At 43.5% G+C, this 26,644-nt stretch overlaps 1 protein-coding gene across 2 annotated transcripts; it reads right to left on the bottom strand.

Moving 5' to 3' along the window:
- Nucleotides 1-3,386: 3,386 nt before the first annotated feature.
- BIRC2 (baculoviral IAP repeat containing 2) lies at nt 3,387-25,665 on the bottom strand. Of its 2 annotated transcripts, none has more exons than XM_073613073.1 (9): nt 25,516-25,665; nt 12,673-14,303; nt 10,997-11,096; nt 10,238-10,316; nt 9,946-9,991; nt 8,652-8,891; nt 7,611-7,868; nt 5,158-5,202; nt 3,387-3,670 (listed from the first exon to the last, which is right to left on the bottom strand). In XM_073613073.1, exons 2-9 carry the CDS (start codon nt 13,547-13,549, stop codon nt 3,477-3,479), a joined length of 1,839 nt encoding a protein of 612 aa, XP_073469174.1. In that variant the 5' UTR covers nt 13,550-14,303; nt 25,516-25,665; the 3' UTR covers nt 3,387-3,476. The 2 variants fall into 2 exon arrangements, with proteins under 2 accessions (XP_073469174.1, XP_073469173.1); XM_073613072.1 differs by lacking the exon at nt 25,516-25,665 and adding an exon at nt 25,089-25,243.
- Nucleotides 25,666-26,644: the final 979 nt, after the last annotated feature.

Genomic DNA, 26,644 nt, shown 5'->3' with positions numbered 1-26,644 from the left:
TAATGCGGCTGACCTAGCAGCCAACTTTACAGATTCCGCAGAGGCATCTGTCAAAAAGCCAACTGCCTAAAATAATAATGGAAACTATTATTTCAAAAGCTGCTGCCTAGACATGCCAGCCGAAATGTGGGACTGTAATTGCATTAGCCAACATTCCAGATTTTTGGCCACACAAGTAGCTGCAAGGGCTGGTTTCAATCCAATGGATGAGGCATCCCAAGCAGACGTCCCCTCTTTTATCCATGGGATCTCTAATGCCGGACTTCCCGACAGAAAAAGTCCGATGGGAGCTTTCGGTCGGACATTCGGACCGTGTGTATGCCCCATCAGACTTTTTCTGTCGGCATTTCCGACGGACTTAGATAGAGCCTGTTTTAAATTTTTCTGTCGGAAAAAAAGTTTTGCCAGATGCAAAGTCCAGCCGTGTGTACGCGGCATAAGAGACCCCAGGTCGTCAAAGGCCAAATCTGTCTTTTTAGAGACCTTGACTAACGGTGTATCTAGTTTGGGAATTTTATTCCAGGGATGAGAAGCATCAGCTTCAAAAAGGGAATCTCCGCTTGAGGCAAAAAAAAAAAAAAAAAAAAAAAAAACGGCCTCTTTTTCGGCTGCTCCCACACCAGCAAAATCAACTCTATCAGAGATTTATGTACGGGGAATACCCTGGTCTTATGTGCACTAGAACCTTGGTACATAAGGTTGTGCTTAGAGATCTGAACCTGCTCCTCATGCATTTCCAAGGTGTCATAGATCGCCTTTAGATCTCCCACATCGTCCAAAGACAATTTATATCTGGACCCCCTGGAGGAATCATCCTCCCCCTGAGTCGGATGCTGAACCCGCTTGAGAGGAGGCTAGTGACCTAGGTACCCTCTCCCTATCCCCCTCATCCTCCTGACTAGGCTCAGATAGGGAAGGCATACTCACTGCCCTGGATAGGGATGAAGAGGGACCCTGCATTCGATCCATCATTCCCTTGAAAGACTGGAATGTGGATGCAATCTAGTCTTTAACAGATGTCAGGATTTTGTGACACGCTGCCACTGAATCATCTTTGACCAGACTGCTGACACACTCGGGGCAAAGTGGCTTTTCCCAATTGGCACCTAACTTAGTCCCACATACAGCACATTTTTTCCTAGGCGGCTGCATCTGGGTCCAGTCTTGGGCTTTGACCTGAAAGCCAAAAAAAATACAAACAATCTCCCATTGGAGTGCGGCCCTGACCCACACCACCACTGTGGTAGGGTAAGCCTAGGAGGTGCCCAGCCCATCACCTGTGGTTTCCCACCCAAGGAGGGAATTTTATAGGCCTAAAAGGACCCTGACCCCCAGTGTAAGCCATGGTCTACCCTCACCACGCTTACCTTAGAGGTGCCGGAGCCTGCTGAACCAGAGTCTACCTGTGCAGCCGTACCCTCCATGGTCCCTGGTGTTTGCTCAGTCTTTGAGCCTTTATCACCGCTCCGAACGCCTGTACATCCACCACTGCGCCCAGGAGACTGGAACCATGTCTCGCGTGGCGCCCCCTGATGACGCGGTTCTGCTGGAAGTCCGCTCTTATCACTTCCTCCTGCTGGAACGCAGAAGCCCTGCCCCCTCACGCCGCACCCAGAAGAACCGGAAGGTGTTACCAGCATGGCTGGCCGGGCGTCTCCCACCCGCCGGCTGACAGCTCACAGGTAACATTAGCGGGGCATGGGTGGTGGGATCTGCCGCCACATAGGGGTCCTGCTCTCCCTGAGCAAATGGCAGCGGTGTTCTTCAGGGACTCTACTCTTCCCTGACAGGACAGAGGGGTGCTAGCAGGCAGAGGCCAGTCAATGCCAGGGGCTCTCCCAGGACAGCCCTGAGATATGGAGCTCCCCTTAGGTTCTTAACATGCTCCTTCCCGTCCGGTAGGAAACACAAAAACAGAAGAGGGAGGCCTGGTGGACCACCTTTTAAACTAATTGGGTATACGTGTTTCCTTTCCTGGGGGGAGGAGCCCTATGTCTCAGAGGCTGTCCTGGAAGACGAAAAGGCAAAAAATAATTACAAAATAGGAAACATTACATTGTTTCTCAATAATACAAACTGACAATGGGATTATATTACCAGTTTAACTATACAATTAAGGTATTGGCTCCCGTACTGACTAGAATGGGTGCTGGAGAACATTTGGCAGGCAGGAGGGATGCACATTTTGTGCACTCTTGACTAAAGATTACCTAGCTTTTACTCAGAATCAGTTTGGGTCAAAACCCAGAATTCAGCCATAATTCCTTATCCAATGAGCTGTAGGCAGGGATTCCCACCCCACAGCTGACATATACAAGAGCAGCTGGAATGATCATGACATCATTAACCCAATATGGCCATGTTGCCTTTTTAGGTCAATATCATCATGAGCTTCCCCACCCCTTTGTGTACAGTCAAATATGGGATGGGGAATCTCCTGCCCACAGCTCATTGGACCAGGAATGATAGCTGACAAAACGAATGCAAGTTCATCCCTACTCTTGACGCAAAAAGGTTTATGGCCTTGAAAGGAATATTTCAGGAAAGAAATTAGAGCTGCCATCACCCTTAGTTACAGTTAGTTAGAATAAGCAGGCTCATCGCCACCTGATATGCACCACTTGTTCGTGGTCAAAAGATCCACCAAGTAGGGAAGTAAAGGATGGCAATCATGAAGCAAGGGAGATGCAGTTGTGCTCTTTTTTTAATCCCAAATTCTAATCTACCTAGTAAAGCCAGGATCAATGAGGTCTGAAAAGCCTGAACACTCAATTTGGCTTACTAGTATCAAGTTAGCAACTTCAAATAGGTTCTGTTTAATTTAACATGGAAAAAGATATAATCCATTTGGCCTTTCGGTTCACACCTAATGCGTTTTTTGCAGAAACACTACAGTTCATTTAAAATGGTTTCCTATGGGACACGTTCACATCTATGCTTTTTTCAGCCACTGCATTTTTGGAACGGTTCAGAACTTTTTTTTTTTTTTAAATGCAAAATAGTGCTTTCTTGGTTCAACAGGACTTCAATGGAGAAGCTGCAGAAAAGCATGTAGTGTTTTTTTGCTGCGATTTGCGGTTTTGAATCTGCTCGACAAAGTGGCAAAAAAAAAAAAAAAAACCGCAAAATGCAAATCGTGGCAAAATCGCGTGTGCAAAGACGCAAACTGCACAGCAACAAGCCCCGCAGTAATGACCAAAAGCAAACTGCATAGATGTGAACCGAGCCTGATGGAGGAGGGGAGACCAGGGAGATCATTCTGAGTCAGCTCCAAATGCTGCTCAGGCTAACCACAAACAGAAATAAAAAACTTAATGTACAAAAAAGGCAAATTGAACACAGCAATGATAAGCCCTTTTCACTCGGAAAGAAGCAACCACACAAAATTTGATTTGACTGAATCTTTAATCCATAGTGCATAAAAATTAAAACATTATGCAAATGATGATAGCTTATATGATTTTTCTCCTCCAACTTCACGAAAGAAATGTGCGAACTGTGCCTTTAATTATTCCTCTGCAAATTGGGCATTTCCGTAAAGATGGTGCACAATCCTTGCATACTACCAGATGCCCGCATGGAATAAATACGATGGACACTTCTTGGTCCATGCAGATTTTACAGGTTCGCTCTTCTTGCAGCCTCCTTAACTGCTCTTCCATTGGCAAATCTAAAAAGAAGAAGAAAAAATATCAGTGAAGCCTTTACGTATCAGGTGTGGTTATACTGAATGTGTTATTTAGAACTAGTTATACTTTCTTCACTACTTTGTGAGCTGTGACCTGGACTTTGATATTCTCGGGCTTGTTTCAGTTCACATTGAGGGTCCATGCACACTGGCTTAAAAAAAGAAATAAGAAAAAAAAAAAAAACCATACCCTAATTTTGAATGTTATTTTTTGTACTAGCGTTTTTTCCTGCCAGAAAACTGCTCTTAAAAATGCAACAGGGTTTTTAAAATGCGGAACTTAAAATATGCCTCTAAACATAATGTGCAAGGGACACATAGGATAACATTAGCTGCTTCTACAGGCTAAACTCCTCTAGGAGCAGCGATTTTTTTAAGCCAGTGTGCATGGACCCTTATCAAATTGTTTGTGATGGAAAGAAATGTTTTTTCATCCAAGAACGATCACACATATAATCTTTAACCACTTGTTAATGATTTAACCTGTAAATGATTTTGCACAGGGAAGCCGCCATATATGTACTGTATACGGTCGGTAAATGGTTAAGAGAAGAATGTTGCTAAGAATAGTTTCTTTTGTAAAGAGTATGGAATGGTTCAAACTCCTAGTTTTTTTAGTGCTAGTACCCTTCACTTCCTATCCATTGGAAGACTACCCCTCACCTTTTCCAGTGACAACTGTAAAAGTTGGAATTTCCCACCCATCAGTTCTCTGTCCCAGAGACAATGGTCACAAAGACAGAGTGAATCCTCTCAGCAGGGGCATAAATGGCAATAAAAAGACCCCTTTCACACTGGGGGCGCTTTTCAGGTGCTTTTGGGCTAAAAATTGCGCCTGAAAAACACCTCCCCTGCAGTCCCAGTGTGAGATCCAGAGTGCTTTCACACTGCGGCGTTGCGCTGGCAAGACGTTAAAAAATGCCATGCAAGCAGCATCTTTGGGGCGGTGGAGGAGCATGTATACACTGCTCCTGCCCATTGAAATGAATGGGCACAGCTGCCGAAACACCTCAGCAGCGGCGCTACATGGGCGCATTTAACCCTTTATTCGGTCGCTAGCAGGGGTTAAAAGCGCCCCGCCAGCGGCCAAATAGCGCCGCTAAAACTAGCAGAGTTTTACCGTCAACACCCACCCCAGTGTGAAAGCAGCCTTAGAGTAATTTTAATTCCTCTATACTCCCATTAAATAAGGAAGACCGGTTTTATCTGTAGAAAAACAAGTCCAACAGGAACATGAGTCGTATCCTGATTATCCAGTCATTGTGTGTGACTCAGTATAACTAAGTGCCACACGTTGAACAATTCAAACAATCCACTGTTCTTGACCAATTGACCAGCTTAAAATGCAGACTTATGTAGCAGCAATTTTCGATTTTGGTAACTGTGTCACTTGAGTTTGTAAACAGAACATATACACTTGAATATTAGTAGTTTTCTAATATGTACAACGCAGAGCCAAAAAGGTTTACCTGAATAGTCATCTGATGCTTGACTCGTCTTCAAAGACTGTTCAACTGAAAAGGAAAAAAAAAAAAAAAAAATTATATGAGTTTTAGTTTAGCACAAAAAATTTAAAAAAAATAAAAAACACCCCACCACATAGACCTGAATATATGGCACAGAGAAGCCTAGAAGAAATGTAGAGGAAAATCTCCTTATGGTGTTAAAAAATAAATAAAAAAAGAAGAAAGGGGATGAGATTGGCTTTGCATATGTATAACCAATTAATTTTTATTTATTTGTTTAGACTAAAGAGGAGATAAAACCCCTGCCAGTTTTTTTTTTCCTGACTGTGTACCATTGGGGGAATCTCTCTTCATCTGATGCCCCAGAGGTCCAACAGGGAAATTCTCCACATATAGATGGTAAACATGCCCAATGGGGGACGCAGATAGTATTAAAAACCTGACAGAGTTTAATACACAAAAAAAAAAAAAAAAAAACTTTCACAGGGTTTATAATCAGTGACACTCTGAGGCCACCACCAGACACACCACCGTTCAGAAAGTCTAAAAATCTAAAATTGCACAAAACTTTGCTCCTGGTCAGTGACTTGTGGACCTGCACCACATGGAAACCTCCCATACAGAGAAAGGCAGTCACCATCGCAGGATTGCAGGGTGTGGACTTTCTGGCCTTCATGCCCATATAGGAACACCCAAATGTGACCATCAGGTGGACATATCCTGCAACATGTCTGATGGGTAAGTGGTTTTAACAACGTTGTTAAGGAGTTAAAATTACAAACCACTAGCATGCAAAGTCTTTGCAACGTTTGCTTTTTACAACAAATGTGTTATCATAAAAGGTAGCACCAATTTATCTGATGTGACAGCACCAAAAATCTCACACACAACACCCTGCTAAAAACAGCAGACATAGGCAAATGTTCATCACATTTACTTCTGCATTTGGTAAATGCTGAAAAGACCCTAGATCCCCACATTGGCAAAGGGATCCAGACATGGCCTGCTGGTCACTTCACGACTTCATAAAAAATTCTGTAGCACTACATACATTCACCTACTGTAATGTACTCAGTGAAAGATGGTGCTCCCATAAACTGAACTTAAAAGATTCCGTACAAAAACATGGAATGAGACTTTGAATAAGCACCCAGAACATACAAAAATAATAAAAACTTTTCTTTATTAAATACAGATTAAAATCAGTATAAAACCACTATATTCAATACATATCATATCTGGAGTCCATCATACAAGGTTATCTTCAAAGGTTCAGTATTATTAAACCTCAACTCATGGAGAGTCTTCATCGGGAGGTACCGTATTTAAATCGTCATTTAACACGCACTTTTTCACCCTGAAAAATCGGGTGAAAATTATGTGTGTGTGTTATACGCCAATCGTTCAGTTCAGGCTGCCTCGGAGGGGATGGGGGACACAAGCGCCAACAGATTACATACAGGAGAATTTCCTGTTTACTCGGCGGCCTCTGTAATAGGAAGTCCCGTCTCCTGGGCTGACAATGGACAACTGTTCTCTCCATCATAGGAGGTGGAACTTTGTATTAAAAAGAGGCCACAGAGTAAACAGGACATTCTCACTGTATGTAATCTGTCGGCGCTCGTCCCACCCCCCTCCCTGTCTTCTCCAAGGCTGCAGATGGGCATGCATCAGGCTGCATTCATGGCAATGGCGAGGCTGCATTGATGGGCACTGGCCATTATTTTGCTTCACAGTTCTTTATTTAAAACTTTAGTTTTTTTGCTGAAACTTCCCTCTTAAAAACCAATGGATGTATGAAAAAAGTGAGAGTGCGTGTCCACAGGAGCTCCAGGCGGCTTTGGAACTGATGCAGGAGATGCTGAACCCAGCTACAAATACATCCAAAAAAAGGGTTCAAACATTCGATGTGTGCAGAAAAAAAAAAAGAGGCCCAGTGTATGGTGTCCAAACTCCAGAGTGGTCTCAGCAACGGATGGTGAGCTCAGTCTTCGCTCAAAGCCACCTGGAGCTCCTGTGGACACGCACTCACTCTTTTCACACATCATTTGTTTTTGATTTACCTCCTGATGAAGACTCCATGAGTTGAAACGCGTTGAAGTTTAAGACTACTGAATATATACTTTTGAAGAGAACATTGTATGATGAAATCCAGATATGATATGTACCCATGATGTATTTAATATGTTTTGTACTGATTTTAATCAAATAAATCATTAATTTTGGATATTGTGGGTGCCCATTCAAAGTCCAATTCCACATTTTTTAATGAATATTGCTTTAGGGTTAAGACACTCAGACACATAGCTTGGGCTGGTGAGAATACAAGTCTACTGAACTTAAAATAGTGGAAGACTTCAGGACATGTACAGGTGTATGCACCCCTATATGCATTTAGATCAGCGTTGGTACTTGACATTATACTTCTAGTAAGCATGGTCCACTTAAACACTTACTGAATAATTCTTTATAAAGCCCTGGGTCGTGGCTATTAAGGCTCTGTTTGAAAAGCTCTACTATATTTTTTTCCTTGGTCAAAACTTTATCAAGCAGATCCTGGGCTTGTAGAACAGGCGTTTTCTTGCTCTTCATCATCTCACATTCCTCATAACTTATACCTTTTGCAACAAGGTCACCCATAATCGCTATGCAGAGGGCAGATGGCATTTGCTGCGACAGGGTAAGGTAGCTTCTCTTTAATATATTGATCTCATCTGCAAAACAAACAACAAAAAAATTCTCAAATGCTAGTGAAACTCGTCAAGTTGTCTGACAAACTTGAACAAACATACATCTAGTACAATTTGGGGTTGATTTACTAGAACTGGAGAGTGCAAAATCTGGTGCAACTCTGCATAGAAACCGATCAGCTTCTAATTTCAGCTTGTTCAATTAAGGTTTGGAAAAAACAAAAAAAACACACACACACACACACACACACACACACACAGGATTATGATTGGCGTCTATGCAGAGCTGCACCAGATTTTGCATTGTCTAGTTTTAGCAGATCAGCCCAATCGTGTTCAGGCAAAGCACTGTGCTACTCTAATCAGCTCAGACTGAGCTTGCAGTTTTAAAACTGCATACACAGAAAAACCATGCCCAAGCTTAGATAATGCAAGATAAAGCTGCAAGTTATGACATGTACTTTGCATCTTTGGCTTTATTGGTCTATTTAGTCTCAGAATACATTTGCTGAATAAGCTGAGAGCAACCTTGCAGTCTTAAAACTACATAAAACACTAAATCACTGATCTTATAGTAACTCCAGTTTTGTTGTTGGGGGGGGGGGCGCTAGAATTTCTGGGTGCAAGGACTTTAACAAACTTTATAGAGTCCTGCCTGGTCTCTGTTCCTAAGAAGCTGTGTGTTCCACCATGTCCTTGGAATTCCTGAATGGGAGTGCGTGTTCAATATAATCAGCTGATGCACTCTGCACTGTATTTAGCCTGCTGCTTCCTCTTTTATAGGCGATTTACATGCATCCCAATTACCTGCTGAACTCTGCTCCGACTGTCTGTCTCTCTCCTCTTCAGTCTGCTCTTTCTGGGCGCTTAATAAATCATTCACCAAGTCAGTCGCTTCCTTGTAATTCTCTCCTGTGGTCAGTATTCGATTAAAAATGGTTTCTTTGACCAATCTGCGATTGAAGCCCATAGACAGCACATCTTGGACCTCTTTAGTGTTCATGCAAGTCTCATCATCCTTGTTATTCTCCTTATCCAAGCGAATAACTAAAAAAAAAGACAAACAATATATTTGAATTCCTTTTTTAGAATGTTTTACCAAAAAAACATTAGTCATTTAACCTGAACACTGGCTTCCAATATTCTAATCATCTGATTTCTAAGCACCGAGAGGTACTAAACTTTTTTGCCTGTGAACAATAGAATGGCTGCTCTGCTGTAATAAACTGAATGCCATTCATTACCAGAGGTGAGGATTATCATATGAATAAATAATGTCATTACATATCATAGCCAAAAAGAAAAAGAATGTTTCTACCACAGCTGGGTAGTATCCTGGTATAGCCAAAAGGACCAAAGAAGATCTGCCATGAGAGATTGATTACTGGGCTGAAATAGCCCAAATTCTGAAAATGCCACTTTCCTGGCTGTCTAATATCAGAAATTTTTGAGTTGCTAACCCGCAACAGCCTCGCAGAAATTGAAAGTCAACTACGAATGTGCCTAGGAGAAGAAGATGATGATCTTCAAGGGTAAAATTTCTCTCATAACATTTGGGCAACTATCTAGCAGTTTCAGCCACTTTCAACAAGGAAAAAAAAAAAAAAAAAAAGCAAACACACACACTTTACCACCAACAGTTCAAAGCCATAGAATAATAATCATGATTGGTGGCAGGTCACTTTGATACATTTGCTTGTTTTTTCAAATCAAGCTCTGGTTAAGCCCCCTTTCACAGCGGTGCAACTTGTCATGTAATTTTGGAACCGTTGAAATTGGTGTGACTGACTTGCACCGATTTGAAAAAAAGGTTCCTGCACTATTTTTGGCGATTTCATGTGAAACTTGCATTGACATCTGTGCATGAAATTGCACAGATGTCAACAAGCCGTACTGACTGGGAACTTTGAAATTGCGCTGAAGTAGCGTGATTCCAAAGCCGCATTCAGTGTAAACCGGCCTTTCAGCAGCTTAAAATGTACCAGGTGTATGGTCTCCTTATAAGGGGGTCAATTTCTGCCAGTCTCTGAACCCGGCCAATGGGACCCTTTACACAAATTATGGAATTTTTGTTTTGTCTTTTCTAATAAAATATACTCACTTGGTGGATACTGGGCTTCATTTTGAGATTCTGAATTTGATAGCAACTAGAAATAAAATAAAAAAAAGTTAGGCATTATAAGCAGATGTAACTTATACTGGTCTAGAAGTGTAGACAGAATTCACTTTATTAATTACCAAATGTGGACAACACACGTTTTCTATCCCTTATTTTACGGTTGTCCTCCCCCAAACAAGATTTTTTTTTTTTAAACACAAAAAAAAGTTCCAATTTTTCCTCAACAAGAAAAATGTGATTTCCATTAATATATTAACATTTTTCACCAACCTACCTGATCTAGAAGATGTGGATACCGCTCTTGAATGTTTTGGACAAAACTCTGACCTTTAATGTGCAATAGATATTCACACCTAACAGAAAAAAGTAGAAATATAAGAAATAATACAAGAAAACAAAAAGTAGCGTGTTCACAAATAGTGCGACACAAGGCTCAAATAAAAACCCTGACCTAAAGTAAATCTGAGGGAGAATACAGGTGCCACCATTATCCTCTGTCCAGGTAACCATGTTATCTGAATGCCGACAACTCATCCCTGGCTGGGGGCAGCTGTGATATTTGGGTCATGGGTCCAACCAGAACAAGTGTAATTTCTGGTAGTAAAAAGCAGCACTTTGCACATGTATAATAGCAAATAAGCTTCCTACAATCCAAAAGCACATTTTCTCTGGCGTGCCTGGTGAGACATCCCTAGGGATATCGATGAGAACTACCAGTTTCCTACTGGGTAGATGAGGTGTGTAATATTCTATATAAAATTTAGACCGGATTATATTTCCCTAGCCGCCATCCTGTTACAGCTCCTATCACAACTTTGTTGACAATTGAAAGCAGTAACATAACACTTGGACAAGTGGGAATGGTAAAAGATAAGACTATGGAACCTGCAAAAATTAAAACAATGGACTGGCAGAAGCATGTAAAAAATGTACACATTTCCAGAAAAAAAAAAAAAATTACAGATTTGGTTGCGGGTTTAAACTAATCTCACTTTTTGCTTTAATGCTACATAAAACACAAGAAATATTGTACCTTGGAAACCATTTTGCATGTTCAACCCAGGGGTCATCTCCAGACTCCCAGCACCTCAAACCACCGTCACAACAGAAGCACTTCACGTCATCATTCCGTCCTGCAATAAAACAAGCAGATTGATAACAAAAAAAAAATAATTAAAAAAAATGACAGTTATTTTGTAAAAAGTTGCCAATGGTTGTAGATAGTCGTGTAGAAGGATCTGGACAACCGCACACCGGGATAGGTAGATAAAATTCTTTTTTATTTATTTAATAAATAGGATTGTAAAGTACATATGACACCGCTGGACTGGTACAGCTTAACAGCCAATGGTTGTACTTGCTCCTTCTCACAATGAAAGTCTATGGGGTTGTTTTACTAAAGGCCAACAGACTGTACCCTTTGCAAGTGCAGTTGCTCCAGAGCTTAGTAAATGAGGTAAAGCTTCACTTTACGAAGAATACCCAATCACATGCAAGGAAAAAAATCAAAAGCATTTTTTGCTTACACAGGATTGGATGATGGAAGTCAGAGCTTCCCATGATTTATTAAGCTCTGGAGCAGTGTTTCTCAACTCCAGTCCTCAAGGCGCCCCATCAGGTCATGTTTTCACTGGATTTCCCTCAGATGAAAAACGGCTGTGGTAATTACTAAGGCAGTGAAACTTATCAAATCACCTGTGCAAAATAATGGAAAGCCTGAAAACATGACCTGTTGGGGGCACCTTGAGGACTGGGGTTGAGAAACACTGCTCTGGAGCAACTGCTCTTGCAGAGTGCAACTGCATAGTCTATTTTCCTTTAGTAAATCAACCCCTATGAGTCAACCAACTCAAAAACCAATATACCCCATGTGTCGGATATCTCAAAAGTTAGCTACTAGAGCAACTGCGCCCAGTTGCATTTTCCCCTCCTCTAGTGGCCCATTTACAGATCTCTAGATTTAACAACAATAATGCTAAAAAATTATGCACACCACATCTATATCTTTGCATGGATCTGTACAAAAGAAGTGCAAAGCCATCGATTGGAGTGAACAGAGGCAAAGGCACAGATGCCCAGGGGCCACAGCGTTCACTGGATATTTAATGCCTGTGGCACGTTTGTACAAAAGCAAGGGGCAGGGAGACAGCCTAGATGAGAATATCAGCACAAATAAAGTGATATATATATATATATATTATATACACATATACAGACACACACACACACACACACACAACATGCCCTAAAGGGGGCCCTTTAAGTGTCAGTTTTGTTTATGGATTTTACCAGCTCTTTAAAATGTTTTATTTATTCTTCAACTATTAAAAGTGGAGTTCCACCCACATTGACAACATTCCTGCTCATTATTGCAGTATAAAATCGGCATTGGCTTTTTTTAGTCTATTTACCTATTATTATCCTACTATTTAGCAGGAGAATTGCTGCTCCTCCAGTACATCATTTCCGAGCATGCATTTACATTGAAATGCGTGCGCCGCGCTGTGGTTTATGTGCATGGGCGAGATCGGGGGTGCATGCTGGGTAGCCAGCAGCGCCTTATCTCGGACAAAGATACTAGTGAGCTTCACATGCCCACAATGAAGATGGGGGGTGTGCTCAGAAAGGAACAGTAAGGTTAGTTAAAAAGATAAAATATATGGAACTCTGCTTTAAGCCATTTTACCAAGTTATACATACTACACTTACCAACATAGTAAAAGCCAGATTCTGCTAGTTTTTTGGGTGTCACTGGGATCCTGGATGGCCAATTTATGAACGTCTTCAGCCGAGATGATGTGGTCTGCATGCATACATTAGAAACATTGGACCTCAATGATGGCTTGGCACTAGCGCTCACAAAAGAACAATCTGGGAAGTGCCTGCGGTGTTCTGCCAAGGCATTATCGTTGGGTTCCCAGTTATTCAACTTCCCATCACAGGCGAAGCAAGCGACTTTATCTCCTGGACCTATGTAGTAGAATCCTGCTTTAGCAAGATCACTAGGACTAAGAAAGGTCACAGGCCAGTTTGTGAAAGTGCGAAGCCTGGCTTCTTCTGTGTACATGCAAGAGCTGTCATTGCTCCTTAGGTGAGACAGGTCTTCCACGGCCCTTGATGTAACTGAATCATGAGGAACGCTTGCGTAGGATTTACTTATAACACCTTCTTCCAAAGACAAAGACTGGCTGCTCAGAGAACATGGAGGTGAGAAAGCAGAATATAAGGACGCTCCAAGATTGACGGGAGATGCGTTCTGGATGAAGCTGCAGCTTGGATAAAGCCTCTTGTGTTTTTCAAATGCATTGTCTCCCCTTTTCCAGTTATCTAGCATTAGTCCACAGGTGAAGCATCTGACTTTATCATCCACGCCGGTGTAGTAAAAACCAGCTTTAGCAAGGCTTCGCTCAGAAACAGGGGTATTGGCAGGAAATTTAGAAAAAGTCGATATGCGGTAAAGTTCACATGAAAACTCCAAGGTAATCATGCCCACAGATGGGTTAGATTTCAACAGATTTGCCAAATAGGCACTGCTGTTTAATTCTTCCATTATAGGAGTGTAAAAACCAAAGATGGGGGAAGTCATTCTCTAGGAGGTAGCCCTGTACTAAAGCCCTTACTGAAAAAACGGTTTCACAGATTCAAGCTAATGCCAGGAAAATATGACAATACATGATGCCTACATAAAGACGAATAAACTTGGTGATACTGAGGAATTCGGTTGTCAAATTGCTACCTTTCTGCTGTTATTCTTGTGGTGTTCTACAATGAAAAGTACTATTTAGGACCACATCACCTGGTCAAAGAAATATTGAGGATGACACTTTGAGAGTAATGGAACCAATGGCCAGAACAGCAACAGCTGGCACCCAACGCTTCTGGCCTCTGCTGTCGGGAATACAAGCATGTGTTCTCCAACCTTTCATTGCTCGCTGGCACACTAAGCAACAACACAGGGCATGAATCTAAGTGGCTAAAACAAAAACAAACCACAAAGCAGTAAAATAATTATTCGGCATCTAAAAACTATCCTGGTGGAATGTAACTAGCTTGACGTAGAGGCTTTTCATACAGATTTAGCAGGGACATTTCCAGCTTTTTCTGCACAACATTACGTGTTTTTGTACAGTTTTTAAGCATTGTGCGGGATGACTCCATAGATAATACCTGGCTGCACATTTTACTTTACATAAAACAATGGCTGCAAAAAACTACCTCCTAGAGAATGACTTCCCCTCGTGGGGTGCTTAGCCTTGCATGATAAGCGAGTAGCCAAAACGAAAAAAAAAGAAAAAATTCTGTAAAAGACGACCAGAAGAGGTGCTGTAAGGTCTTCTAATCTAAGAGAGAAGAGAAAAAACCAGAGATGAGTCCCAAGGCATTCTCCAATACAACAACTTATGCAAAACGTTCTAGACAATGTATTCTAATTGGCACAAATTTCCCCCGAAAGAAAGAAAAAACATAAGACTTTTAGAGTACCAATAAAGAATGGATTACCAAGTGGTCACCGAATCTGTTCAGATTTCATTACAAGTCATTGAACACATTTTACAAAAATCCTCAGTATATTTTGTGTTTACCAATTCCCCATGTCGAACCCACCGCACATACATGGGGCGTTCACATGATCTATACATTATATCATTTACATCTTTGTCAACAATATAGGAGGATAAATAAATAAAGAGGAGTGATATCAAGAATGCCCACTACGCTTTTCATACACCAATGATCTACTTCATCAGAACACAGGAGGGTAAAATAGAAATATCTCCATCAAGTCAATAAAGATCAATGTATTAAAATCCTTGTTGGCATTCATACATGCAAACTCCCCAATGTCTCAGCGGGGCTGCAGGAGATCATACCTTAAAGTAGTTGTAAACCTCAGACATGAAATACGAACAAAGCATATCCATCTATAGCACGTATCAAACACAAGTCCTGCCAGACCATTTCATGTGGCCCCTCACACCTCTCCTGTAACTGGCACCCCCCCCCCCCCCTTGTCTCAGCAGCCGGCAGGACAGATCTCCTCCAACAGATCCTGCACTTCTCCATGCTGCTGCAGAGAGGCTCATCGTTTGGCCCCCCACATCTCAGCAGTCAGCAGGGGACAGATCTCCTCCAACAGATCCTGCACTTCTCTGTGCTGCTGCAGAGAGGCTCATCGTTTGGCCCCCCACATCTCAGCAGTCAGCAGGAGGACAGATCTCCTCCAACAGATCCTGCACTTCTCCGTGCTGCTGCAGAGAGGCTCATCATCTTGCCCCCCCCCCCACATCTCAGCAGCCAGCAGGCGGACAGAGCTCCTCCAACAGATCCTGCACTTCTCCGTGCTGCTGCAGAGAGGCTCATCATCTTGCCCCCCCCCCCACATCTCAGCAGCCAGCAGGCGGACAGAGCTCCTCCAACAGATCCTGCACTTCTCCGTGCTGCTGCAGAGAGGCTCATCATCTTGCCCCCCCCCCCACATCTCAGCAGCCAGCAGGCGGACAGAGCTCCTCCAACAGATCCTGCACTTCTCCGTGCTGCTGCAGAGAGGCTCATCATCTTGCCCCCCCCCCCACATCTCAGCAGCCAGCAGGAGGACAGAGCTCCTCCAACAGATCCTGCACTTCTCTGTGCTGCTGCAGTAAGGCTCTTCGTCTTGCCCCCCCCCCCCCCCATCTCAGCAGTCGGCAGCAGAGAGGAGGATAGAACTCCTCCTACAGATCCTGTGCCTCTCTGTGCAGCTGCAGCACCCCCTTGCCTCTGCCTTCCTGGTCTCCGCATTCAGCAGACTCCAGGCCTCCTCTGGTCTTCCTTTATTACTAAAACCAGTTATAATCAAATGCAGAGGCCCTCATTTAATATGATAAAGAGTAGATACATTTCTATAGTCTTACAGATACAACTGGCCCTTTGAGGGCAACCATAATGCTGCTGTGGCCCGCAATGACATCCCTGATCTATAGGTGTGTACTTTTATTATTATTATTCAGGATTTATATAGCGCCAACAGTTTACGCAGCGTTTACTTGTCTCAATTAAGAGCACAAAGTGTTATTTCTGTCGGCTGCTTTGTTCCTCTGATATCAGCACGAGTTGCTTCTGACAGGTTTTCCTGACACCAAAGAGAAAAATGGTGACGGGAGGAAACTATATCTGACTGACAGCCTCCACTCTGTCCTTGTGTGGTGGGGGGTGAGGATGGGGAGGTTGTCTCTTCCCTCCTCAGAGCAGTCTTCAGAAAGTAAGTTCAGCTCCCCGCCCCCTTTTTTCTGACAGTTCAGACAATTTTTATACATTCTGGACTTTGAATGGAAGTAGAGAAGACTGCAGATAAACAGGTACAACTTATATAGGAGGATTTGTTTCATCTCTGCATCACCTGAGGCCAGTCACTTCACTGGGTATATGAGAGGGTTTACATCCACTTTAAGGCTGCATTCACACCTGAGCGTTTCAAAGTCGCTCGTTTTTACTGCGATTTTTCCGTGATTTTGTACAGGTCACCAATGTAAAAAGCAGAAAAACGCCTGTAATCTGCCCCAAAGAAGCTCATGTTCCTTTTTTCAGCTCAGGCGTTTTGCTTCAGGAGACAAAACGCACAGATGTGAACAGGTGCCATTGAAATGAATAGGATTTTGCTTGTTGGGCGTTTTTTGGGGTGTTTTACGAGCTGAAAACGCTCAGGGGTAAATGCAGCCCTAGGGTTTGTTTACCCCCCCAGGGTGCTCCTACATGAGCTACAAAATACATCTCCCCCCAGCTTCCTCCCATCCTTCAGTGTGCCCCCACATCAGCTACAAATCCCCTCCCCCACATAAAACTACTAATTACTCCCCCCGCAAGCTACAAATCCCTCCCCAGTATGCCTTCACACCAGCTACAATCCCCCCCCCCTTCAGTGTGCCCCCACATCAGCAACAATCCCCCCCCTTCAGTGTGCCCCCCACATCAGCTAAAAATCGTCCCCCTCCCCCCCCCTGTGCTCCCACATTAGCTGCAAATAATCGCCCTGCAAGCTCCCAAATTCCCTCAGGAAGTATGTACAGCACCCTGCCTGCCCCTCCCACCAGCTGCCTGCATTGCATAGACAAGCACAGAGACCCAGCGATAATATGAATAGGTCTAAAGAAAGGCACATGATGAAAATGGAAAGGTTATATTTCAACATTTCATTAGCATGTTGATGAGATGGGGGGAAAAAGAAGGACCAAGGCTGAGAATGTAGATTAACCCCTTCCGCACCCGCTGACGCAGATATACGTCGGCATATTGAAGAGGAATATCGTTATGGCAGCAGCTAGCTACCATAACCCCGGTATCTTCTTCAGTGAATGGTCCGCTTTCAGATAAAAGTGGTCTCTGCGGCGGATTCGCTGCAAGATCACTTTTATCGGCGCCCTCCACCGCCAGCAGCGATCGCATCCACTCCCTGGCTTGGTATGGAGCCGAGTGAGGGGAAGATGGCCCCCCACCCGTCTCCATACCATTGCAGGGCAGAAGCGACGTCAAAACGATACTTCCGCCCATAACTCTTAAAAAAAAAAAAAATAGGGACTTTTTTTTTCAAAATGACTTTTTTTTTTTTATTATTGCATTTTAGTGTAAATATGAGATCTGAGATCTTTTTGACCCCGGATCTCATATTTAGGGGGCCTGTCATGCTTTTTTTCTATTACAAGGGATGTTTACATTCCTTGTAATAGGAATAAAAGTGAACCCCCCCCCCCCCCCTTTTTTTTTTTTTCTTTAACCACTTCAGCCCCGGACCATTTGGCTGGCCAAAGACCAGAGCACTTTTTGCGATTCAGCACTGCGTCGCGTTAACTGACAATTGCGCGGTCGTGTGACATGGCTTCCAAACAAGATTGATGTCCTTTTTTTCCCCCACAAATAGAGCTTTCTTTTGGTGGTATTTGATCACCTCTGCAGTTTTTATTTTTTGCGCTATAAACAAAAAAATAGCGTCAATTTGGAAAAAAAAAAAAACGCATTATTTTTAACTTTTTACAAAAAATATGTAGAAGAATACATATCGACCTAAACTGAGGGGAAAAAAAAAAAAAATCAATAAGCATTTACCGTATATACTCGAGTATAAGTCGAGGCCCCTAATTTACCACAAAAAAAAAAAAAAAAAAAAAAAACGGGAAAAACGTATTGACCCGAGTATAAGACAAGGGTGAGAAATGAAGCAGCTACTGTAAGTGGAAAAAGAGAGTCAACAATGCCCATCTGCAGCTGTATACCTCCCTGTGCATGCCTCACTGTGTCCTGTGCATGTGTCCTGTGCATGTGTCCTGTGCATCCTATGCATGTGCCCTGTGCATCCTCCGTGTGGCGATCTCCATCCTCTGATCAGCGTGTGATAATAAAGTTCGGCAGCCATTCCACTGTTCAAAAGCCGTGCCTCATCCTCGTCTGTGATAGGCAGAACACTCAGCAGTCAGCCTATCACGGACATTCTCTCATTCTCATACCACGGACAAGGATGAGAGAATGTCCGTGATAGGCTGTACACTGACTGCTGGGAAATGGAGTGTTCAGCCTATCACAGACGAGGAGGCGGCTCGGCTTTTGAAAGCTGGAATAGCCTCCAAATTTTATTATCACACGCTGGCCGCTGTCTGCCTGCATGACACGCTGATCATGTAGGCAGACGGCGGTGACTCGAGTATAAGTCGAGAGGGGCACTTTCAGCCTAAAAAAAAAAAAAAAAAAAAAAGGCTCAAAATCTCAACTTATTTTTGAGTATATACAGTATTGATTGGTTTGAGCAAAAGTTATAGCGTCTACAAAATAGGGGATATTTTTATGGCATTTTTATTGATAATTTTTTTTTTTTTAACTAGTAATTTTTATCGTGACTGCGACATTATGGCAGACACATCAGACAATTTTGACACATTTTTGGAACCATTGGCATTAATACAGTGATCAATGCTAAAAAATTGCATTGATTACTGTAACAATGTCACTGGCAAGGAAGGGGTTAACCACTAGGTGGCGCTGTAGGGGTTAAGTGTGTCCTAGGGAGTGATTCTAACTGTGGGGGGGCTGTGTGTGTGACATCACTGATCACCGCTCCTGATTACAGGGAGCTGTGATTAGTGACAGTGTCACTAGGTAGAACGGGGAGATGCTTGTTTACATTAGCATCTCCCCGTTCTTCCTCACCGTGAAACGATCGCGGGTATCCCCGCGGACATACAGTCCGCAGTACCCGCGGTCATGGAGCTTCCGGTGGGTGCGTGCACCCACAAGCCGCCTCTTAAAGGGCAACGTACAGGTACGTTAATCTGCCTGTACTTGCCCTTCTGCCGCAGTATATCTGCGTGAGGCGGTCGGGAAGCAGTTAAAGAACTGTGTAAAAATTTAAAAAAAAAAAAAAAATTTAACGCGCCCCGTCCCACCGAGCTCGCATGCAGAAGCGAACGCATGCGCGAGTAGCGCCCACATATGAAAACGGTCTTCATACCACACATGTGAGATATCACAGCAATCGTTAGAGCGAGCGCAATAATTCTAGCTCTAGACCTCCTCTGTAACTTAACCACTTCAATACCGGGCACTTAGACACCTTCCCGCCCAGGCCAATTTTCAGCTTTCAGCGCTATCGCAATTTGAATGACAATTGCGCGGTCATGTTACACTGTACTCAAACAATTTTTTTATCATTTTGTTCCCACAAATAGAGCTTTCTTTTGGTGGCATTTGATCACCTCTGCGGGTTTTATTTTTTGCGCAACAAATAAAAAAAGACCGAAAATTTTGAAAAAAAAAACAAGTTTTTCTTTGTTTCTGTTAAAAATTTTTGCAAATAAGTACATTTTCTTCTTCAATGACGGGCACTGATATGGCTGCACTGATGGGCACCGATGAGGTGGCACCGATGGGCACTCGTAGGTGGCATTGATGGGCACTTGTAGGTGGCACGGTTGGGCACTGATGAACACTGATGGGTGGCATTGCTGGGCATCACTGCAATATAATGGTGCCAATCAGTGCCCATTTGTGGGCACAGATTGGGCACTGACTGGGCACATGTGGATGGCCATGGGGTACATACCTGACCATCTACATGTTGCCCCCTTCCCTGGTGGTCCTAGTGGCGATCCCTGGTGGTCCAGTGTGGTCATCTGAACAATCAGCGCAGACCCCCCCCTGTCTGGAGAGCCACCGATCGGCTCTCCTCTACTAGCGTCTGTCAGACACGAGTGAGGAAAAGCCAATCAACGGCTCTTCCTATTGACATCGTGATCAGCTGTGATTGGACACGGCTGATCATGTGGTAAAGAGCCTCCGCCGGACTTTTAAGGGTAAAAGTTTGTCGGCATTCCACGAGCAGGTGCAATATTGAAGCGCAACATGTTGGGTATCAATTTACTCAGCGTAACTTATCTTTCACAGTATTAAAAAAAAAAAAAAAAAAAGGCTAACTTTACTGTTGTCTTATTTTTTAATTCAAAAAAATTGCGCTTGTAAGACCGATGCGCAAATACGGTGTGACAGAAATTATTGCAATGACCGCCATTTTATTCTCTAGGGTGTCAGAAAAAAGAAACAATTATAATGTTTGGGGGTTCCAAGTCATTTTCTAGCAAAAGAAAAAAAAAAAAAAAACTGTTTTAAACTTATAAAAACAACAAATCTCAGAAAGAGGCTCGGTCCTTAAGTGGTTAAACTTCAGCAGGTTTGGTGACAGATTTCCTTTGCAAATGGAAAGCAGAACTTAACTCAGCAATGTGTGACAAGCTTTTTATGTGGTCTCTCCCTCCTACACAGAGGGGGGGGGAATTTGCACTGTTGAGTTCTGCTTTAGGCTCCATTCACACTAGCGCGTTTTTTGATGCATTTTGCATTTTGCAGAAATGCACGGGAATTTTTTAACATGGGTTCCTATGGAACATGTTCACATAAATGCCTTTTTGTATCTCTGCATTTTTGGAAAGGGTCAGGGACTTTTTTTCATGTAAAATGCAGCGTTTTGCATGTAATAGAATTCAATGGACAAGCATCAAAAACGCAAGTGCACCGTTTTTGCAGCGTTTTTGCAGCGTTTTTGATGCGTTTTTGCCATTTTTTTTAAAATTTTTTTTTAGACTGTAAAAAAAAAAAAAAACGCAAAACGCAAATCGCGGCAAAAACGCGGTTCACAAATGTGGCAAGCATGAAAAAAAAACACTCCAAAAACGCTCAAAAGCAACATGCATAGGTGTGAATCCAGCCTTAAAGGCCAGTTCACACCAGATGCAGTTCTATGCACTTTTTTTTTTCCCTCTGCACTAAAAATGCATGCAGTGTTTTTCACGTATTCCAATGGCTCTAGTTCACATCATGCAGTCAGTTTCCGGTGCAGAAACTGACTGCACCGGGGTGAACTAGAGCCATTGGAATACGTGGAAAACACTGCATGCATTTTTAGTGCAGAGGGAAAAAAAAAAAGTGCATAGAACTGCATCTGGTGTGAACTGGCCTTTAAGGCAATGGCTGCTTTATTAGGTTTCTGATGAGTTCACTTCAACGTCTACCGTATGTGCAGAACATTATGTTTTCTCACAGCAACCAAATGGGAACAAAACAAAGATCATATTACAAAGAGGTGCGTAGTTCAGGGAGAAGACGTCCATCTTTGAATACTTGCTGTGAGTGTGTATTTTATGATACAAAAGAACCAGGCTGATGCAATCCATTTCCTTCCAGCTAACAAGCCCAGAGAACTGGCAGAGGCCCAGACTGCTCTTAAAGTGGTGTTCCCATTATAAAAAAAAAATTAAAATTAATAAACAGAGCCCACAAGTTGTCGGTGACAGCTCAGTCAGTGTGCAGGGAGCATGCTCACCTCCTCAGCCACCCAAGGTGTATAGCATAGCTCCCAACTGTCCCTGATTCCAAGGGACTGTCCCTGATTTGGAATAATGCCCCTCTGTCCTCCTGATTTGTCCTGATCTATATATTTGTAGAGAAAATGCACCATTGATCTATAAGAAAGTGTTTTACAGTGCCCAGCTTTTCACCCAATGTCTAAATTGCTGCATTTGTAAATATCACAAGCAAATATTAAGGAATAATAGTGGTAAAAAAAAAAAAGCACTTATGAGTTTAATCAATCATTTTTTATATAATTCTCCTTTAAGGGGGGCGTGGCAGGGGGGTGTGTCCTATGCCTACATACTTTTGCATACAGGTGTCCCTTGTTCCCATCTCAGAAAGTTGGGAGGTATGTGTATGTACAGCATCTGGGCATTGAGGTCTACCCCCCCCCCCCCCAGAGACACATACATGCATTACAATCACTGAGATTGGTTTGGGCAATCTCTAATACCCCCAAATAGTGCAAAGTTCAGTTACTAAACACAGGGTAGGAAGGGGAGGGGGGATTACTAAAACTGGAGCAGCTGTTCAGTAGCTTCCATCTTCAGCCTTAGAAGAGGATTTGGTTGTTTTGCACAGCTGCTCCAGGCTTAGTAAATGCCTTATAAATTATATATATCCCACTTTCAGCAGCAGACAAAGGGAACAAAGAGCACAGAGGGTGTCACCGACAGAGGCTTCTACCTGCAGCAGCATGTCACTGTCCTAAAGTTTTCCCACCTCCAGCCTCCCCCGCTCTGTGTATTTAAACTCCTCCTTTAACCCTCCGATGTCCATGAAAGGGAGTAAATGTCAAACAGGGGAGGGAGAGATATATAGAGCTCTCCTATTATAGGAACCCTTTCTTCTGCTACAATATACCCCCACCCACCTTTACAACCAGTTCAGATCTTCCCTGCTGACCAGACACCTCTCATTGTACAATCTCCTTCAGATCTATAATACAGGAGCCTGCTGAATGTGTTTAGATGTGTCCTCCCATTATATTCAGTTTAAAAGTGAGAGGAAACTGTCCAATCAAAATAGCATAGTGTATTGCCAGCTTTAGGCTGTCCAACTATCCAATCTCCTTCAGGATGACCATACACTGTACGATTTTATTTGTACAATCGGCTTCGGATCCACCATCAACTATGTACTACAAGAGCCTGCCTGATCAGTGGCAAATTGAACGGCTTGTTCAGGTTTGCCCACATTTTATATCGTTTTTGGTAAAAGTTAAAAGTGGAGTTCCGCCTGCAAAAAATAAATGAATTAAAGAGTCAGCAGCTACAAATACTGCAGCTGCTGACTTTTAATATTAGGACACTTAGCTGTCCAGAGCGCCCGCCATGTCCTCACCTGAAGCCGATCTGTCCCTTGGCTCCTGGGGTGAGACACCGCCATCTTCACTAAGGGAATCAGGAACTGAAGCCTTGCGGCCTCACAGCCTAGTTCCCTACTGCGCATGCGCAAGTCGTGCTGCGCGATCCCACTGGTGTGCCTGCTGTCTTCTGGGACCTGTGTGTCTCCCAGAAAAAACAGCTGGGCCAGAAAGTTTGCAGCGGATTCTGCGGCGCACTTTTGTCATAAGTGGGAGCCAATACCTGGATTATACAAGTATCTGCTCCTCCCCGATAGGTGCCAAATGTGACACCAGAGAAGGGGAGGAACCAGATCAGTGTAAGTTTCATTTCTGGGTGAAACTCTGCTTTAAAGGAAGTTGTACAATCAGATTGTATCCTGTGTGGTGAACTTATTAAAGTGTTACTGAACCCAGGATCCTGCATTCCCCATATCTGGTCCCCCACAGTAAACAGAACATAGAAATGTGATTATTTTAGTAAATATAAACTGCTAAAGACCTTTCCTCATCAGCAGTATAGAGCAGTCTTGTGACTTTTATCAGTGTCTGGTTAAAGCTTGTAGGAGGAGGAGTTTTCATACTGCACTGTAGGGCTGGGGAAAAAAAAAAAAAAAAAAAATCGATTTAAATCTTGAATGGAGTTGAGAGGTCAAATCGATTCAAAATTTAAGCAAATCGATTTTTTTAGATTTTTTTTTTTTCACCGCGCAAGTCCTGAAGAGCTGCGGGCAGAAGTTTTTAGGCGAGGCTGGGGCTTCGGCCTAGCCTAAAAACTCCTGCCCGCAGCTCTTCAGGACTGGCGCGGTGTCCAAACAAAAAAAAAAAAAAACTCGATTCGAATCGTGAAGCAAGTTTTTTTTTTTAAGAAAAATCGCAGATTTTTTTTTTTTTGTGGAAAATCTCCCAGCCTTACTGCACTGAGCATTCCCATGAGGATGCAGGACCCCTGACCCTCTGTCTGGACAGTGCTGATTGGCCCTGTGCTCATCACATGCACTCTCCCAAGAAAAAACTCTCTAGCAATACACACCAAACTGAGCATGTGCAGAGTGACTCCAAAGGCCCTGTACTATCAGGAGATGTTATGGGGTCAATGCAAGAAGAAGAGGAGGCTCTGTGCATACAGGATCAAACAGCCTGTTTACACAATGCAGAGAATTAACCCCTTAGGTCCTACGGTGAGTATAACAAGCATGCTTTACTGCAATATCCAGACTGATTTTACTGTTGAGGGTTCAGTAACACTTTCAGGCCCGATTCACACCTATGACATTTATAGTGCATTTTGCAGATTTGCCATAGGAAACCAAGTTCAATGGACTGTAGTGCAAATCTGGAAAAAGCACTAAAAATGTCATAGGTGTGAATCGGGCCTAACCGTGCAATCAGATGGTTTGGTTGTCTAGTCATCTTAAAAGGAGATTGTATACTTGAATAGAGCATGCCCATCCTAATGAAGATTGTCCAATCAGATTACATAAGAGTATGCCCATCCTAATGAAGATTGTCCAATCAGATTACATAAGAGTATGCCCATCCTAATGAAGATTGTCCAATCAGATTACATAAGAGTATGCCCAGCCTAATGAAGATTGTCCAATCAGATTACATAAGAGTATGCCCATCCTAATGAAGATTGTCCAATCAGATTACATAAGAGTATGCCCAGCCTAATGAAGATTGTCCAATCAGATTACATAAGAGTATGCCCATCCTAATGAAGATTGTCCAATCAGATTACATAAGAGTATGCCCATCCTAATGAAGATTGTCCAATCAGATTACATAAGAGTATGCCCATCCTAATGAAGATTGTCCAATCAGATTACATAAGAGTATGCCCATCCTAATGAAGATTGTCCAATCAGACTGCGCCCACCCCTCCCCCCCTGTCATGTCCCAGGTCACCTACCCTCACAGCTGTCCCCGTCCACACACACAGTTTAGAGAATCGTCCAGCATCGCAGAGAGGAAGAGAGACAAGCAGGGACTGTGAGAACTACCGTATGTACAGAACTGTACTGTGTATTTATAGTATCCTCGTTCACACCCTACTAGCCTATTTGGACAAATCAAACATAAACATGTATTTTTCAAAAGGCCTTACCCCTCCCCCCCTCGTTAGCGTAACTGCCACGTGATTTCCCCGCCTACATGGGCGGGCCTCTCATTTCTATTGCTAGGAAGTCAGCCAGTTAGCACTGGCCTGTCTGTATCAATGGCGGATCTATTGAGCTGACACTCACAGACTCCTGTTATTGTCTCGGAGACACAGACCCTTCTCCTCACTCCCCCTCTCTCTGGCTCCCACGGTGGTATCTCCCGGTTCGGATACTCACCAGGACTACATGGCGCTCGTCCGCCCGAAGCTCCTCCGAGCTCTCATCTGCTCGTCAGCCAATAGGAGAGGAACGGGAGAGCTCAACTGGACCGGACTGGGGGGGAATTCCTCGTTGGAGTTATTTCGATTTTCTCATCATTTGGAGTTATTTCGGTTTTATTATTATTATTGTTGTTTTATGGGGGGGCGCAGTGTTGGCGTGTGAAGCGAGAATTACGGTAGAATTGAGATAACGAATCGGAATGTGAACAAGCCGGAAAGTACAGAGTGGAAAGTCCCTTCATTGTGTAAATAACACTCCCACCTGGAAAGTCCCGCATTCTAAGCCTTCTGGGTAGGTTAGAGGGCAAAGGAAAGGGGAAGTCAGGAGGTGGGGAGGGGATTGCCCAAAATGTTCCAACGCTGACTGTACACTTGTGTCATTAAAGAAAAAATAACCCAAATCAGTCATATATTGCAGCTTACCAATCATCAGATATGGTGGCTGCATTACTTTTCTGTTTTTAAAGCTCCCCCCCCCCCCTTTTGTTTTCACCCGGTGATCTGACCAGTAACCCACCTCCTGTATTAGAGGGTGCCCCCTACTCTGGATGAAGGAGCACAGGGGGCACAGCAGCATTGTCAGTCTTAGGCTCCGTGTACACGGGACGCTGAGGCAAAGTCCAAGGAACGATTTATTTATTTTTTGACACTTTGAAACCAGTGTTTAAAACGCCCATTTAGCCGCGTTTGCGTCTAGAAGCATTTAGTTAAAGCGGAGTTCCACACAAAAATGGAACTTCCGCTTTTCAGAACCCTCCCCCTCTCCGGTGTCACATTTGGCACCTTTCAGGGGGGAGGGGGGTGCAGATACCTGTCTAAGACAGGTATTTGCACCCACTTCCGGCATAGACTCCCATGGAAGTCAACGCCTCTTCCCATCCCGACCGCGCTGTCTGCTGGGAACACACAGGTCCCAGGAGAGAGCGGGGACCACTAGGGACGCGCGACTCGCGCATGCGCAGTAGGGAACAGGGAAGTGAAGCCGCAATGCTTCACTTCCTGATTCCCTCACCTAGGATGGCGGCGGCAGCTGCCGAGAACCGAGCGGGTTCTCGGCGTCCCCTGCCGACATCGCTGGACCCTGG

This window comes from Aquarana catesbeiana, linkage group LG02, assembly GCF_042186555.1.
Source record: "Aquarana catesbeiana isolate 2022-GZ linkage group LG02, ASM4218655v1, whole genome shotgun sequence".
Classification (NCBI taxonomy): domain Eukaryota; kingdom Metazoa; phylum Chordata; class Amphibia; order Anura; family Ranidae; genus Aquarana; species Aquarana catesbeiana.
Note: the sequence above shows the minus strand (reverse complement) of the source record. Positions and strands in the feature narration are given on the sequence as shown.